The 17,320-nt window shown below is 52.9% G+C and overlaps 1 protein-coding gene across 1 annotated transcript; it reads left to right on the top strand.

Moving 5' to 3' along the window:
- The first annotated feature begins 2,311 nt into the window (after nucleotides 1-2,311).
- Nucleotides 2,312-15,246, top strand: Pvalb (parvalbumin). Its single transcript, XM_052748260.1, has 4 exons — nucleotides 2,312-2,447; nucleotides 3,879-4,011; nucleotides 5,227-5,336; nucleotides 15,028-15,246. The coding sequence occupies exons 1-4, from the start codon at nucleotides 2,387-2,389 to the stop codon at nucleotides 15,054-15,056; spliced, it is 333 nt and encodes a 110-aa protein (XP_052604220.1). The 5' UTR covers nucleotides 2,312-2,386; the 3' UTR covers nucleotides 15,057-15,246.
- The last annotated feature ends 2,074 nt before the right edge of the window (nucleotides 15,247-17,320 follow it).

Genomic DNA, 17,320 nt, shown 5'->3' with positions numbered 1-17,320 from the left:
ATACAGACACCCAGCACCGTGGCTGGGGAGGACCTGACACCGGAAGGGGAGGGGGCCAGGGGCTGGGGGAGCGCCACCTCCCAAAATAGCCAGGACTGAAGACTATTTAAGTGGCTGTCCCACCACCAGTCTCATTTCCCAACAGGATCCCCCACCAGCCCAGCTTTTCTGTACAGGCTCCGGCCACTGCCCATCCAAGGTAAGCGACAGCCTCTGGAGTTGGAGGATGGAGAAAGCTGAATCAGGCTAACTGGGAGGGATGGCCACGTTGTTGCCTTTTCTCCAGATTCAAAGTGGAGGTTGCTGAGTGTGGGACTTGGGGGGGGGTTCTCTACCCGCCTCTTGGGTGGCCTGGGCAAATCCTTCTCCCAAGATTAGACCTCAGCTCTCCATCTGTTGGGCCTAAGAGGCAGAGCCATACATCCTCATACTCTAGTGACTCCGTCAAAAGGGCCAAAGGGCAGAGGGGTGGGAGGCAAGCACATGGGTGGGGAGTTGATTGGCCGACCTGACAACACCCATGCTTCTCTGAGGAGCTCTCAGGCCCAGAGAGGATGATGGTCCAGCTGCTGAGGACTCAGCAACAGCGGAGGAGGGAGAAGGGGCAGGGGTGTGAACTTTTACCACAGGAGCTACCGTGGGACTCAGATGCACTGGGTTTGGTAGGACTGAGACTGGGGCATGAGGAAGGACCTCTAAGAGACTGACCCTGCTTGCCCACTGCCTTGACGGGGGTCTATAGGCACTCAGAGACTCCAGACTCAGGATAACACAAGAGTCTCCAGCTGGGGAAACAGATGCTGTAACTAGGCCACAGGGTAAGCAGAGCTTACTTCTCGGGATGCTGAAATGACAACACAGAAGCCTGGCACATTGGAGCAGGCAGTCCAGCTGGGAACAAGGGGCAGAGGCTGAGGCCACTGAGTCAACTGAGGCAGATGCCGTAGGAGCTAAGGGAGCTCAAGGGTCTAGGACAACTGAGGGGTCCAGGGTGGGCCTCGTGCCCAGAGCTGTGAAGTCAGGGGCTTGAAGCCTAAGTCCCCTGAAAGCCAGCTGGCAGGCTCCTGCCCAAAGACGCTGACTCACCAGGAGGGGGCAGCTGGAGCCAGCCACTCCTAAGGTTTCCAGGAAGGGCAGCCTTCCAGGGCTCAGCCAGGGGAGACAGTGTTGACAGAGAGTGTCAGGCAACTTGAGCTACTGGGCAGCTGGGCAGCTGTCCCTTGGTCCCCAATACCATCACCATCCCAGACACCTCAGATCCCACACGGGGGTCTACCCACCTCCAACACAACATATGCAGACCAAAGCGCAGAGTTAAGGGTTATAACTCAAGGTCATGCAGGGATTCAGCTGTAGCTCACAACTAGAACCCAGACCTCTGAACTCCCGGTTCTCACATACTTCAAAGGCTGCTAGTCACAGTCTGAATCTTTGGGAGACCTGAGGGAAGATGGCGTTGAACTCTGGTCCCCATGAGATGTAAAGTGTCCTGGTTCCCAGATAGGATGTTCTGATCACAAAACCTGGGTAGTCTAGAAAATATGGGCTGATGGTACCACCCCTTACCCTGAACTTTCGACCAACTATAAAGGTGGGTAGTTATTCCATGGAGCTTCCCCTTAGCTTAGCCTCCTTAGGGAGGTCTTCGGGAGTTAGAAGGAAGACCACCCGGGTGTGGTGGCCCTGGAGACCAGAAAGTCTGAGAAAGGGGTCTTCTGACAGTTAAGCTGGCACCTTCCCCTCAGAAACCAAATCAAGTTTCAGAAAGTGCTGCCCTGGTCAGGTGAGGGACGGAGCAGCCCAGACAGAGCCTCAGCACCGAGGTCTGTCCCAGTCTAGGCTACCTCCTCCTTGGGTCTTGTGGCTCAGGTTTCAAGACCTCAGCATTAAGATTTTTCGCGGCATAAATTTGCATCCAGGACAGAGGAGAGGAGGCTACCGGAGGCGTGGGGAGAGAATGAGTACAAGGCCAGGAAGGCCCCTAGGGTGGAGGCTGGTCAGCATCATTTTTCCCCAGCGAGAGGACATTAGCCGAGATGCCCAGATCGGAGCCTCGCTGCCTCCCATATGCCCTTGACGGCAGGATAATAATCCAGTCCCAGCTGATGGTCCCTGAGATCAGGAGGTGGTCCCTGGCGGCGGGGGTACTGGTCCGAGCCCCCGGGATGCCGAGGACCCCTGGGCGTGCGGCCCGCTCGGTTTAGCTGCGCGGCGGGACTGAGCTGCTGAGCTGCGCGCGGAGCCGGGTGCCCCCTGGCGCGGAGCCAGGCCAGGCGGGCGTGCGCCTGGCGCGCGACACTGCAGCGCTGGTCATATGAGCAGAAAGGATGAGGAGAACACTTTTTAATCTTTTCGCACTTGCTCTGCCCGCTCAAACAGTTGCAGGATGTCGATGACAGACTTGCTCAGCGCTGAGGACATCAAGAAGGCGATAGGAGCCTTTGCTGGTGAGCAGTGCACTCCCCTGCCTGGCCCTGTCCCCTTGCCCTCTTCCCGCTCCTGGGGCATCCCGCATCCCTCTGCGAAGCCTCCCCAGTTTCTCCCGTCTACACTTCTACACTTGGGTCCTCATCCTCCGGGTTGGCTCCCTGGTCCTCTGCCTTCCAAGGGCTGCACTGGCTATGCGCCCTGCCTGAGCCACACAAAGTTGAGGGCGCAGAAGGGTAGCTTCTCTGGGAGGACTCCCCGGGTCCAGGGCCAAGCCCGAAGACCAGGGTGGGAAGAAGGAAGCTCTGGGATTCTGGGGGCAGGACCCAGACTTCTCCTCTGAGAAGTGTAGAAGGGGCTGCAAACCGGGGCTGTCTCTCCAAGAGACCCCTTTCTTCCACCCCCATTCCCAATAAGACTTTTCCTGGAAGATAGCCCATTGGTGGAGATCCCCTCCCAGGACAGACCTGAGGACACAGTGACCTTTCGGCAGCAGGCACCCAGCCCTGCCCAGCCAACGCATCACCCCCTTACTATCCCCCAGCTTCCAACCCTTTTAGGCAGTCCAGGAGAGGGGGGCCCCACTCAGCTGTGTGACCTCTACTCTGAAGGGACTCCAGCTTAGATACTGTTCCTCTCACCCATGTAGGGAAACTGAGGCTGGGATAGGATGAAAGATGTAGAAGGCCACCCAGTCCAACACAATAAGGATGAGAATTGGGGTGGCCTCCGATCTCAGTGCCCCACCTTGGTGTGTCAGAGATGGACAAAGCAACTTCGCTCGCCCTCTGGCCCTGGGCTGAGGGGAGACCATGGTTCTTAAGAGCCTCTGTCAGTGGGGACACCCATCTGCTTGTTTGTATTTTTTTTAGTCCCCTCCCCCCCACACACACACAGGAAGCTCCAGGAAGCCCCCTTCCCCTCCCAGATCACTATGATAACCCATTCACTGTGCCTTGAGCCACCTGGTCACCTTGAGGATGAAACTTAACTGAGCCTTTGGAAGTCCTTCATCCCACCTCCAGTCACTGGGATGGTCTCTGAGTCTGGGCAGGACTTCTGGGTCCTCCCCTCCCCCTTCCCACGATGTGACCTTGACAGAAATGTGTTGATTTTCTGACAACAGTATATGGCCGAGAGAGAAAGCTGCTCTTCTGCCTACCCTAGCATCCATTGCATGCCCAGGCTCAGCCCACCTAGCTGCCACCCAAACAGGCTTCATAGAAATACAGTTCTCTGGAGACCAAGAGTCTCTGTGAGGCTTCTCAGGGTATGCATGGGGGAGCCAAGAAAGTACGACCTTGGACAGAGCATCCTTTCCTAGCTGGGCTCCCTCTGCCCTCCTGTTCCCAACTGTTCAGGTGTCCTTTAGCAAATGCTAGAACACCCCTTCCCTGATTTTCCGGGTGCCCTCCCGCATCCTTCTTTAACTTCCTCCTCCCCCCAAACAGCTGCAGACTCCTTCGACCACAAAAAGTTCTTCCAGATGGTGGGTCTGAAGAAAAAGAGCCCCGATGACGTGAAGAAGGTGTTCCATATTCTGGACAAAGACAAAAGTGGCTTCATCGAGGAGGATGAGCTGGGGTAAACTGAGGCCTTGGGGGGAGGAACCTGGTGCTAACTCCCCAAGTCGCCGTCCTTCTGTCTGTACCCCTCATAGTAAGCAGGCTTTCCTTTGTTCCTCCAGGGCAACAATATCCCAGGCACCAGGGAGAGATACCTCCTGCTTCCGGGAGGGTCAAACCCTCAGCTCAGAGTGAAACTAACTAGGTTAAATTATAGCCACTTAATATCGCTAATGGAACGGAGTTACTTAATAATTTAATACCAATGAAGAGGCACTTATTCGGGCTGCCTCCCACCGCAGGCAAGGCAGGAGGCATTCTCCTTAGAGTGTCATTGATTTCCATGTGTCTGAAAGGCACCTTCCCGATCTGGTCTGCAGACCCCATGCCTCTGGACCAGAACTGCAGCTAAGCAACTTCTGGGCAAGCCAGGGAGGCAGAGCCAGCTCTGAGGCTTCAGGGTCCTTGGAGCAAAGCACAGAGGAGAAGACAAACCCACATTAGTGTAGAGCCCTCTGCCCCAGCCTGCCTCAGCCACCTGGCCTGTATCTGATGACCCAGCTGTGCCTTCTGTTACTTTCCAGCCAACACTGCCTTGAATTTTGTTAGGAACGGGAGGAGGAAGGTGTTCAGAGATGCATTTTAAGTAGGAAATTCCTCAACCTATCTCTCCTCCAAACTTTACTCCAAGGGCATCTTCTTCTAGAACCTTCTCCCACCTACCTATCTATGCCTGACAAGAACATGTATATGCATGTACAGATGCATGCTAAGTGTTCTCTATTCTTCAGGTATCGCCATCTCTAGAGTGCCTCCTAACTCCTCCTTGACTGGGTAGGAGGCATATGCTCCCCTCTGCCTCCTCCATTGGGGTATCTGTCACTCCATCACACAAGAGGTCTGTGAGGGCTTGCTCTCCTCCTCATTTGTGAAGATGGCTTATTATAATCACCATTTTATAATACTTAATATTTTATATACTTATTGAATAAACAAAGGCAAGTGTCCCCTAAATTGGGGTCAACCTTGCACAGAGGGTCGTCATCCACCCCACACTGACCCACTAAGGGTCAGATCAGGCTACCTGTCCAGCCTAGCTGCACATGTATCCACCACCACTCTCTGCCTATCCCAACTTCCCCTGCCCTGCACAGATGCCAGCCCACCATCCAACGAGGTTCTGCAAGGTGACCTTGTCCTGAGTCCCTCCCATTTTCCCCTTGTTCTCCTCCAGGTCCATTCTGAAGGGCTTCTCCTCAGATGCCAGAGACTTGTCTGCTAAAGAAACGAAGACGCTGCTGGCCGCCGGAGACAAGGATGGGGATGGCAAGATTGGGGTTGAAGGTGGGTAGCTGTGACCGTGACTCTGGGGACACTGGGACTCTGGGCTGTGTGGCTGCTAAATATATATATATATATATATATATATATATATATATATATATATATATAGAGAGAGAGAGAGAGAGAGAGAGAGAGAGAGACAGACAGACAGACAGACAGACAGACAGACAGACAGAGAGAGAGAGAGAGAATATATAATATATAAGAGAAAATATGTTTTTTTTCAAAATTAGGCAACCCATGAAAAATGGCTTTTCCCCCCTTTTCCTCTTTCCTGCTGTGTGAGGGAATGTGGGAGGGAGAATTGGAGATGTTCCTTGCTTTTTTTGCCTAGGTTCTGATCCAGGATCTGCCTACACTGGCTCTGTGACCTTGGGCAGTGTCTCTCCCCCTCTGAACCCGAGGCTCATGTCTGTAACCAGAGGAGACAGGCCCACTGATCCCCCAAGGACCCTCGGGCTCTCGTAGTATCCAATTCCAAGGATGGAAATTCCTTATCTACCGCCCTCCTCAGCATCTCCTCCTGGTGTCCTGTAACCTCAGCTAGGTTTTTGGCTTCATTCAAATACACCATCCCATCCTTGTAGGAGAGCCAGGAAAGAACAGCCAACCAGGACCCAGCTGGGAGTTAGGATGCCCTAGAACCTTCTGCAGCTTTGCTCAGAGTCCAGGCACAGGCCTGGTGGCCCACTACCCCACATCCTTATTCGGTCAACCTGCCTGGCATCTATGGGGCACACCCCAGAAATGTTGGTTCTCTTTTTACAGGTTGCGGGTGGCCAAAAGAAGGATCACGGTCTTAGCCTGGTCCAGAGAGCTTGGATATAGGGTGTGGCAGGGATTTCCAATCTAGTGTGAATGTGTCTGAGCAACGTGCTCTGCCGCCATTGGCTTGGATGGTAGCCCTTTCGGCCAACATAAAAGAAAACTGTATTTTGGTGCCTCTGGGGTTCAGATCCCAGACTTTCTAGGGGAGTCACATAATTATTGTGGGTCCCAGGGTTTTCATCTCTGGAGGAGTGATGATTCTTCTCTCATAGGGAACCCATGAGGATGTGGTTGGTGTACTAATATGTAGAGTGCCTAGGACAGGAGCAGACACAGAGCACAAAACAAGTGCCTTTTGTGAGTCTGTTAACTAACTGAAAGGAAAATGGGGGGGGGGGTAGATTGCACCTGCACTTTAAGCCCTCAGGGTCTATTCGAGAACTGAAGCAAGTACTTAGTAAATATCTGTTGCCTGAGGAGAAAGCCCAGACTCCACACTCCTCTTCCCTTCTGCTCCTCACCACCTGTGACCTTGGGAGCATCCCTGGCCTATACCTGGGTTCTCTTGCCTGGCGCATGGGGCACATGAGCTTATCCTGGGACCTGTAAGTGGTGTGGACACAAATTGCTTTGGGATAAGTATAAGATTCTGCAAGTACGTGGGAAATTATCAAGGAATTTTTAGTGGAAGCAAGAATAAAGATTCTCCTGAGTTTGAGTGCAGGGAGTGCCCTGGATTCTTTAGGGCAGCAGGAAGGAGGGGCTGAGCAGAGAGTGTGGGGTAGCGGGGAGAGCCACCTAGTGGCTTGTCAGCTCTTAGTGTTTCTAGTAACAGCTGCTTTCTTGCCCCCTTCTCATTAGCTCCACCCCAAGCCCTGGCTTCCACTACAGCTCAACTTGCCCTCCATTTTTGAGATGTAGCTCAGAACCAGAGACAGGGTCTTCAAGCTGGCAGCTCCCAGGTAACCTAAATGAGGAGGAAAACCAGGGCATCCCTTGACCTGGTTCCCTCCTCCCACCCCTGCTGTCTGCCATACTTGGTCTTCAAGAGCCAACTAAACTCTTCCAAAAGACCCATAGGCAGCTCCCAAGGAGCAGTGTGATGCCTAGCATCAGGCAAAATAAAGATAATTAGGACAAAGGGATAGCAACATGTCCTGATGAGGAGCCCTTGGGCAGCAGCCCTGTAATCCTGAGCTGCAACTTCATGGTTAAAACTCCCATGAAAACACGGGAGTACTGAAGGCAGCACCCAGTACTTCGTAAGTACCCAATGAATGGCAGCCATGAATTGTCCCTGTTAGCTACATTCTGAGTATTGCCTTGTATATACACACACAAACAAACGATCATGCAGGCTGAGTTTGTCTTAATGAAAAGCTCGTGACAGGAGATGTATTGGTTGCCAGACATGTTTGGATTTTGGAGTGTTCAGATAGTGTAGCCACGACCCTGAAAGGGTTTCAGATTTCCAGATTCGGGGTTAGGGACACTGTCTGTGCCAGGCAGCGTGGAGGTGCAGGGAGCTGAGACTTGGAGGCCAAGAAGCTGGAATGCTACAGGTCGGGACTCAGCAAGCAGGGGCAGGTCCAGGCATGGTGTTGGCATCAGCAAAGGCACTGAGGCCGGAATGGTTCGGGCAGGTTTAGAAACAAGTCAGAGACTGGTTTGCCAGGAATGAGCAAGAATGACTCTCTAGGCCTCTAGCATGTCTCAGGCTGGAGCTGGGCTCTGTGGTGCTATCTCGTCTTCTCCTGGGATGACAGAGGACATGCATACAGAGGAGGCGGCTCAGGGAGGCCAAAGTCACGCTATGTTCAGGACTCAATCTTCAACCCCAGTCGATCTGACAGCACAGTGAAGGTCTGTGTCCAGGGTCCTGGAGGGACAGGACAGCAGGGATAAAAGACGGGACTAAGGTGGCATTGAGGGCCTAGTGAAGATCCAGGTGCCCCTCCCCCTTGTGTACCCCAACTCGAGAGGAAGGATTGAGGATGCCAAACGAGAGTGGCATGGAAGGTAGAGCCTTTCTCTGGGGCCCAGAATGTTCTGTGGCCAGAGTCTTGAGCCCCACCTACCAGCCTGAGGTTGCTTCAACTTCTGTAGGACCCAAGCAAGTCACGGTGTCCCCCTGGCCTTTAGGACCAAGGCTAGATCCCCATCCCGTCCCTGGGGCTCCTTTCCCTGCATGAAAGACCGTGAATCAAGACTTAGGCTCAGCTGTGCCCCTGAACCACGGTAGCAGTCGCTTTTAGCTTCCCACAGCCCTTCCTATGTGCCAGGCACTGTCCTCCGCCATCTTCTTATCTATCTGTGAGGTGGGTGCTGTCATATCCCCACGTCAGTGGCAGGGCTCGCGAGGCTCAGAGGCAAGGCTTTGTTTGACCCTTTGTGCCTAGGAAGAGAGGGATGGTCAAGAGGAGTGTTGAGCTCCGTTTGCTGGCAGCCTGTGCAGGGTGCTGCTTGCTTTCTGCCTTGAATGCCGCGGAAGTTCTGTAAACACCCAGCATAAGATGGTGTTAGGTGCTGCCTTCCCGGCTTTCTTCTCTCCACCGTCCTTGGGTGTCCCCAGCGCAGGGACTTCGCCTTCTTCTGTTCTCACCCCCAGCACCAAGAACAGGGCCTGGTGCATGACGGGAGAACAAGAGAAATTCGTTTAGTGAATGAATAAGAGAAGGGGGGAAAAGGAATGAATGAGGGGTTAAACGAGTGAAGGAATGAATGAGCAGATCAGTCAGTGAGGGAATGAGGGAACTGGTGACTATGTATATTGCAAGGCTGCAGGAAGGAACAGGCTTAACTCCAGCGTGTAGAGAGGGGCTCTGCATGCATGCAGGCTTTGGGACTTGTAGCCCCAGGTACTCTGAGAGTGCAGAGCCAGTCATGGCCTCTGTCCCTAGCTCTGCTTGTCTCTCTGAGGAGACTCATGGTTTACACGGTTCTCTAAGTGCCCAGCTGCAGAAAGAGAAGGGAGACACAGTTATAACATCGTTCCTTCAGACTCCAGTATCTAGGGCAATTACTTCCAGGAAGTTTAAAGACATTTATAGATGTGATCGATTGCCAACGGCCACCCTAAAAGGCTGGGGCCCAGCAGGGAAGACGGGAAACAGAAAAGGAGAGACAGGCCACAAAGAAGGGGGAAGGGCCCCACAGTCCACAGCTGTGGCCATGAGGGCCAGACACAGATGCACATGTGGCCGGGTCTCCTCCACTTCTCAGGCATGGATCTCAGGCTAGTCCTTCTGCCTCCCACCCAGAAATGTTTGCATCCTGAGTGGGACCCAAATACCCCAAGTTCTCACAAGTTACACAGTGATGCCGATGGTCCAGGGAATCGCAAAGAGCTAGGGCATTTTAGTAATCCTGGAAAACTAGGGCTGTTGCTACCCTCTTCTACAAGTGAAGCCCTGAAGGATAAGATGTGATGTAGTACAGGGTCCCTCCTGAGGGCTGAGCTTGGAGGTCCTACCAGGACCCTGTGCTGGCTTCCTCACTACAGCGTGTGTCCCCAGCCTGGCTTTCCACACTCAGTGCACTAGGAACATGGAGAAGACAGACTGAGGTCAGCAGCCACCCCACTTCCTGTGTGCCAGGGCACTATCGGCAGGTCTCCCCGACCCAGCTCATTCAGAACTCACAGGGCTTTGCAGCACAGCATAACTTTGTTCTCTACACAGACGAGGAACCTGAGCCTCAGGAAGCATAGAAGCCTGCTTGGCTGTGAAGGCAAGCACACTTCTCTTGCCCACCTGAGTCTTAGATTGATCTGCACACCACAGGCCTCTGTGTGTGTGTGTGTGTGTGTGTGTGTGTGTGTGTGTGTGTGTGTGTGTGTGTGTATGCTCACTTGGGCATCCTTCCCCCTTGTGACCTTGATCCCGTGATGGCCCTGCTTGCCTATGCTTTGTGCCAATTGTGACTCAAGTGCCTGTGTTCTGTGTTCTGCTCCTTCGGCTGAAAATGTTGCTGTTATCACCGCAGAAACGGAGCCTTTCTGCTTCCTTCTGGCAAAACCCTTAGCAGCCTACTTGTGTGTACGGGGTGGGGGCTGACGGTCAGGTCATGATGGTCATGGGTGGTGAGAACCAGACCCTTTCTGTGCATAGACACTAATCCTGAGGACATCTTGGCTTTTCCACCTCCTGGACAACCATTCCCTCATCCATGAGGTTGGTGTAAAATACACGGCTCTCAGCCTTCTTGCTTTGGCTTTTATGCCACCCTGCCCCTCCCTTTAGTAGGAATCAAATCCTAATGCACGCAGAAATGAAACTGGGGTGTGAGACTGGCGGGCAAGGAGGACAGGAGACCCCTGCCTCACTGTGATTCCCACCTGTCTGCCCCTGTGGGTCTTGATATTGGGGTGCCCATGAGGGCCAGCCCACAGACCTCAGGGGGACAGTGTCTGGTTATATCCGGCTGCAACCTCACAGCAGCTCCAGGAGGTCTAGGAGACAAGGGCCACATCCTCAGTGAGAGATGTGGAAACTGAGGCCCAGTGAACGTTGAGGGCGGGAGTCATGGGGCTTGCATGCCCTTGGTGGGATGTGACCTAGGTCTTCTTTCCACAGGCTTCCTCCCCGAAGCTGAGCTGGGCTTTTGGAGTTATAAATGTTTCCATGCTTAGCAATCTGCTCCTCTATTCCCGGGTGGACTTCCGCTAGCTCCGGCCTTATGCTGCGCTAGATAAGATGGAGCAAGGAGAGGATGCAGTGCTACTTATGTAACCCTCCTCTTAAAAAATGGAGCAGCAGTCAGGGCAGAACAAGATGTCCTCTCTCTGCTTATCCCTCTCCTTCCAAGGCTGAGGCTGCAGCTGGAGTCAGATGCAGGGCAGAGACACAGCCAGGCTTCAGTTAGCATCCTCACAGCTGGGACCCAGCCTCAGTTTCCCCATAAATAACACGAGGATCGGAGCCGTTGGGGACAAAATGGAATAAGATAGCTGGCAGTGTCTGGCAAAGAGCGAGTCCCCAGGACTGTTGATGCCACCTCCTTGTAGTTGCCTGGCTTGACCCCGAGTGACCCCGTCTCCTCCTTCTGCAGCAGGAGAAAGTGATCCTGTTTGCGGCACCTACCTATAAGAAACCGAGCCCTGGAGCTATTTCGAGGCGAGGTGAGGTGATGAACCGGGAGTCGGCCGGCCCTTGCTATGGTCATCAGAACAGAGGGAAGGCAGGCCTTCCAGACGCTGACTCCATGAGTCTCAATTTCACTCGGGGCTGTCAGCCTTCGCTGGGCTCACCTGTCAAGAGCTTCTAAATTTGTCCGGTCCCCACAGCACCCAGGACTGGGGCAGCCCTAATTAGGCTAATTTCAGTTTCCTAAGGGACAGAGCAGAACGGCCAGCCCTCTGTTTGCTGCCTCCCTCCGGCCACATTCCCTTGTGCCTCCCTCTCTTTCTGATTGGACATCAGAAAGTGTCCTCAGAGGGGCTGGGGGTGGGCTTCAGACCGCAGAGTAGTGCTGTTCCTGCATAACTTACGAGAGGGCAAAAAAAGTTCTAGATTTTTCTAAAGGAACCCTGTCCCTTGCACCTCATCAGTTACTGATTTAGTTGTACTCGTTCTGTGTGCCAGGTAGCTCTCACCTACATCTCATCAAGTCTTTCTCACGACCTCGGGGGTGTCCCCATTTTACAGATGAGGATGTTGAGGTGGGGTTCTAACTTGGATCATGTCAGGAGCTTGCACCGGGTTAGCCGCTGACTGTTTGGGTTTCCTGGGTGCTCTGCTTCCATTGTGCTTGACCTTGGCTTGGGGGGTTGCTGGAGGAGGTAGTTACTTCACAGCTCCCCTGCCAGGTGTGCTGCGGAGATTCAAGGGAAGTGGCGCTAACAATCAGCAGCCTCCCCCTATATGTCCAACCTCCTCCTATGTGCACAACCTCCTCCTGTGTGCTGAGCATCCTTGTGGACTTCCTCCAATGCTCTTCAGGAAAGCTGTGGGATCTGGCATCATTCCCACTTCTCAGAGCAGAACACTGAGGTTCAGGGAGGCAGCATGGTGGCCCATGGCCACCTAGCCAGTAATAATGGAACGAGACACAGGCCCTGGTCCAGGGTGGCTACAAGGTCATGGGCAGACGCCCTGGTGGAGACAGATGTGAAGACCCGCACTAGCAGTGGGATTGACAGTGACAGATGACGATGACAGGCCCCTTTGGCTGTGCCAGGTACCAATCAGGCGTCTGTGGGTTCGTCGGAGTGGCTTGAGGTATAGAAGTGGATTGATGAGAGCAGCTGCCAAGAACCAAGAGCTTTCTCTGCAGCAGGCCTGTGAAGGGCAGCTGTGGTGCTGACTGGACTGGACAGTCCTGAGAAGCAGCTAGTCCCATGGGCTCCGCTTTGAAGACGAGGAAACTGAGGCAGGAGAGTCTAGCCAAACTGACAAGGAAAGGAACAGTTGTCCCCTCTCCCCTTGCTTCCTCCAAATGCCAAGTTAAAACATTTCTCTGGATGTTCTAAAAATGTCCTTGAAAAAAAAACCAAGGACATTTTTTTCAGCTGGGATTGGAGGGGTGACATCTGGTCCAGGGAACCCAGAGAATGGCGGAGCACAGGTCCCTGCCCCACCCTCCCATATCCAATTCGCATCTGAGACCCTACCTTCAAATCTGTTGACCTAGACGTTCCCAAGTCTGTGTGCTTGTCATTTGCTTTTCTTTGGGGTGAGAGGAGATGTTTTAGAGGAGACCTTTGCCTGGAAAGCTTTAGTTAATTAGCAGTTCCTAAGAACGCTGCCGCGAGGAAGACACGAACATCCTAAAGAGGTCCAGTGGCCTTGCTTTATCTGTCTACAGTGCCCTGGTCAGGGTTCTGGGGGAGATAAAATTAGAATCCTGTGCTCCCTGCAAAAAGCCAAGCTCGGTGGCCTTAAGGACATCCTAGCTAATTCACAGAAGATCCTGGGGTCTGATGTATTGGGCTTTTGGAAACCTCATGCTATCAAGCTCCCAACAGCATAGATTCCCACTCTGGTGAGCCCTCATCAATACCCTAGTCTACTGCACCCCATCCTGGCTAGATTTCACCCAGTCCTGTGTAGATCCCATCTGATCCCATCTCCTGGGTAGGAGGTGAGCTCCCGAGGAGCAGTCAGGGGCCCAGAAACCCTGGTGTGATTCTAAAACCCAGTTTCCCTCTGATAGCCCCATGTGAGCAATACTAGGAGATTTTGTGTCTTTACAGCATCTGGGCCACTGGCCTGGTCAGTAGGGCCCACACAGGAACTTTATGAGGCCAGAGGACAAATTACAGCCCTACAGCTTACTTTCTATCCGACCCTGACTGCTCTGGCCCCCTATTTTCCCATCTGTAAAATGGGAATCACCTGTGTACCTCCCAGGGCTTGCTGAACTCTGAGGAGGACTCATGGGCAATATCATACTTCATCCCTCATCCACTCATTCAACATTCAGTTATTCTCACCTGCAGGATACTAGGCCAGGCTAGCCTCAGGCAAAGGGGTGAACCAGGGAGACAGCGCTGGAGATGGACAAAAATAAGCAAGAAAATAAGGAAGATCCTTTCACAATGTGCTAAGACCCTGAAGTCAATAAAAATGGGCTAATGCGACGGAGCCAGTGGTGGCGATATTTGAGCTGGGACATGTGTCACTCTATACCTAGGTTAAAGGAGGTCACAAATCTCCCCAGTAAAGAAGGAATCTGAGAGTGACTGTGGCCGGAATCCCATCTGCTGTTGTGACCATGTGAGAGCTAAACTCTAGGGCCTCAGTTTCCCCATCAGTAAAACGCAGGCAAGAATGCGTCTGCCCGTGGGTAGTTCTAAGAATTCCGTGAGGCAATACTCCCTGGATTCTGTCCAGGTAGACGTTTGATGACTGTCTCACAGATACTCAACGTGGACACCACAGACAGTGGTGACAAGAGTTCGAACTCTAAGATGAAGAGAGCTCACAAGCACCACGCCTCCCTCAGAGCCTTCAGGCTCACTGGGCTCTTGGCTGAGAAGACAGGAGATTGACGCCTGGCCTGGGGGGAATTCTTTGAGCGTTCAATGTTTATTTACTTGAGTTCCCATGAGTGCCTCTCATCACTCAACCCAAGAGCCTTTTGAGGTTTCAAGAGCTTCACCTGCATGGACCCTCAGTGGCTCCTGTCTTGAGTCCCAGTGCAGACATTGCCTTAGGGACAAGAGGGTGTGGTGTCTATTTCTCAGACCAAGCGTCAGAAAAGTAAGAAGCCCAGGCTTCGTTCCCTCACAGAGCCGGGACCAGGGCAGCTGCACGGGATAGCTGATGTTGCTGTCGTCAATGTGAGTTTTTAAAATGTTATTTATATTTGCAGAACGCTGCAGATTCAGGAAGAGTCCCTTTGCTCTCCTGCCAGCTTCCCTGGGGGTTAACATTTATGTAACCTCAGTACAGGGCTGACAAGTGAGGAGTCTGTCCTGTGCACAGACTGGACAGACAGGGTAGACTTCAGGGGGCTCCCAGGATCCTTTGGTGGCCTTTTGAAGCTGCTTCACACTGGGTTTTCATCCGTCACTTTTCCTCCCAGGGCATTGGCCCTGTCTCCCGCCATAGATACAGAAGGGACCGAAGCATACAAGGTCTATTTCCAGGAAGGGCCCAAACCTCTCACTCTGTTTCCACGTCACCGCGCTGCATGGTCTAGGGGTGATAGGAATTGGCAGACCAGAATCCCAGGGGGTTCTCAGAGATGACAAATGGAACATTCCACAATGACTCTGACTTTTTGTGTCAAACAGCAGAGATGTGCAAAGAACCTGCTGGGCTCGGAGGAGCTTCCGTTTCCTCCTCTGCCGATTAGGCGTCCCAATAAACAATAAGGTGGCAGTCGGAGCCGAAGAAGATACTGTCCACGAAGTGTTGAAAACAGCTGGTGTGCGGTAGACACAGTCCCAGGTGCTAATAGTGTTCTTCTTCTTTTGCAGAGTTCTCCACTCTGGTGGCTGAAAGCTAAGTGGCGCTGACTACCTGGGTCTCCCACCTCGCCAACCCCAACGACCCATCTCAGCCCTTCTCGCGGCCCTCCTGAGTTTCTGTTCAGTTTGTTTATGTTATTTTTTACTCCCCCCCATCCTCTATGGCCCTTGAATGACACCATTCTTCTGGAAAATGCTGGAGAAACAATAAAGGCTGTACCAATCGGACACCGCCTGTAGGGAGGACCCAGGCCTGGTAGGGTGTTGGTTTGGCAAGTTTTTCCGAAGGCAGTGGGGGTAGTCTAGAAAAGGTGGGGTAGGTGGGAGGGCTGTGTCCCAATGTTCCCTCCCTGTTTGATACTGATGCTCACACGGGCCACCTCGTTCAGTCCTTGCACCTATCCCACAAGACAGGTGATGGAACTCCCATCTTAAAGAGACAGAAACTTCATTTAAAGAGAGGAAGAGAAGCATTTGAGGCCATATATGATTACTTTATGTACCCAGATAGTCACCTTCGGGAACCGCTAGATCAAAGGACTCAAATGACACTCTATCAATTGCTTTTGACTTTGCTGCGATAAAAACCTAATGAGGGCAACTTAAGGAAAGAACCATTTGTTTTGGCTCACTCCGGGGGTACAGTCCATCACAGCGGGGACGTCAAGGAGGCAGGAATAAATAGCAGGCCACACTGAATCACATCACATCCGCGAGCCGGGAAGCAGAAAGAGATGAATGTTGGTATCCAGCTGGCTTTCTCCTTTTTATCCAGCCTGGGAGTTCAGCCCATTGGGTGATGCTGCCCACATTTAAGGTGGGTCTTCCTACTTCAGGCTAATCTACACACTCCCTCATGGGCATGCCAATAGATTTATTTCCTAGATCAGTGGTTCTCAATCTTCCTAATGCTGTGACCCTCTAATACAGTTCCTCATGTTGTGGGGACCCGGACCATAAAATTATTTCCATTGCTACTTCATAACTGTAATTTTGCTACTGTTATGAGTTGTAATGTAAATACCTGTGTTCTGTGATGGTCTCAGGTGGCCCCTGTGAAAGGGTCATTCAACCCCCAATGGGATTGTGACCCACAGGTTGAGAACTGCTGTCCTAGATGATTCTAGGTCCCACCAAGTTGACAAGATGAACCATCACAAATACCCACAAAAGTGAGCCCCTCTAAGAACTGCCTCCCTTCCCGCTAAACTCGTGATTGGGTCAGCCCCTCTTCCTAGTGCCGGCAGGACTCCCTAGCAACTCAGAGCATGCACACAGCATGTGCATGCACACAACGAGACCAGCAGGAATGGGCTCTTCCTTCCCCATCACCCACCCCAAAGGCCCAGACGCAGCTGCTCTGTTAGTCTCACTAACGTTTCAGGAGCACGTGTTTGCAGAGGCCTTTGCAGGATGCCCTTTGCAGCAGCCCTGCGAGGTGTGCACTGTCCCCAGATAGTCGAGGAGAGAAAAGACTCTGGGAGGTTCGGTGTTTTTCTAAGGCCACACATAAGCAACAGAGCCAGGACCCCAAGCCCCAAATCACCCCCAGATCCTGTTACCCTCTATGAATATGTCCCAGTGGCCAGAAGGGCCCTGTGCAGACCACTTGTGGTCATGTGCGTCCTCAAATATGAGGTTCAGCCACTCAGTTCATTCTTGTCGGAGAGGAGGGAAGGACCTCTTTGGAAATCTGAAGCTAGGGTAGAGAGAGGCTGAAAAGGCAACACAGCAGCACAGGAGCCCCGAACCACGAACCACGGCAGGTGGCCCTGAGAGAGGTTCCTTTAAGTGTCCTGTGTGGGAGGGAGGGGCTAGAACTTCCTCCCCTATGCTCGGTCATTGGATGGGGATGAGCAGGCTGCAGAGTGGCACCCAGGCAGAACAAGCAGGATAAGGCCTGGGAGGAGACCCAGAGCCACCCCGTGCAGATGTGCCCAGGCCCGGTCCTGCCTCAACAGCCAGCAAATGAACCAGAGGCAGAGCACATGGGAGTGCCACAGAGCACATGGGAACGCCAGGTGGCAGAGGCAGTGTGAGTACACAGGCACACACGTGGGGACAGTTGGGACAATGTCAGGGCCAGGGCGGACCCAGATTTCCACGAAGTTCTCGGAGTTCTGTACCTTGAACGCTGAGGTGGAAGTAGGGATGAAGACGAGGGAGCACCCTGTGCTAGACCTCAAGGAATGCAGGGAATTTCCAACGAGGGCGCTGTCTCCTCAAAGCTGTGCCTCCAGTTCTTGTTGTAACTTGGGGTTGACATTTTTATATGCCGGCACCTTTGCCATGTGGAGGTGGG

This window comes from Peromyscus californicus, unplaced genomic scaffold, assembly GCF_007827085.1.
Source record: "Peromyscus californicus insignis strain IS unplaced genomic scaffold, ASM782708v3 Scaffold_20__1_contigs__length_68692818, whole genome shotgun sequence".
NCBI lineage: Eukaryota > Metazoa > Chordata > Mammalia > Rodentia > Cricetidae > Peromyscus > Peromyscus californicus.
This window is presented reverse-complemented; position numbering and strand designations above follow the sequence as displayed.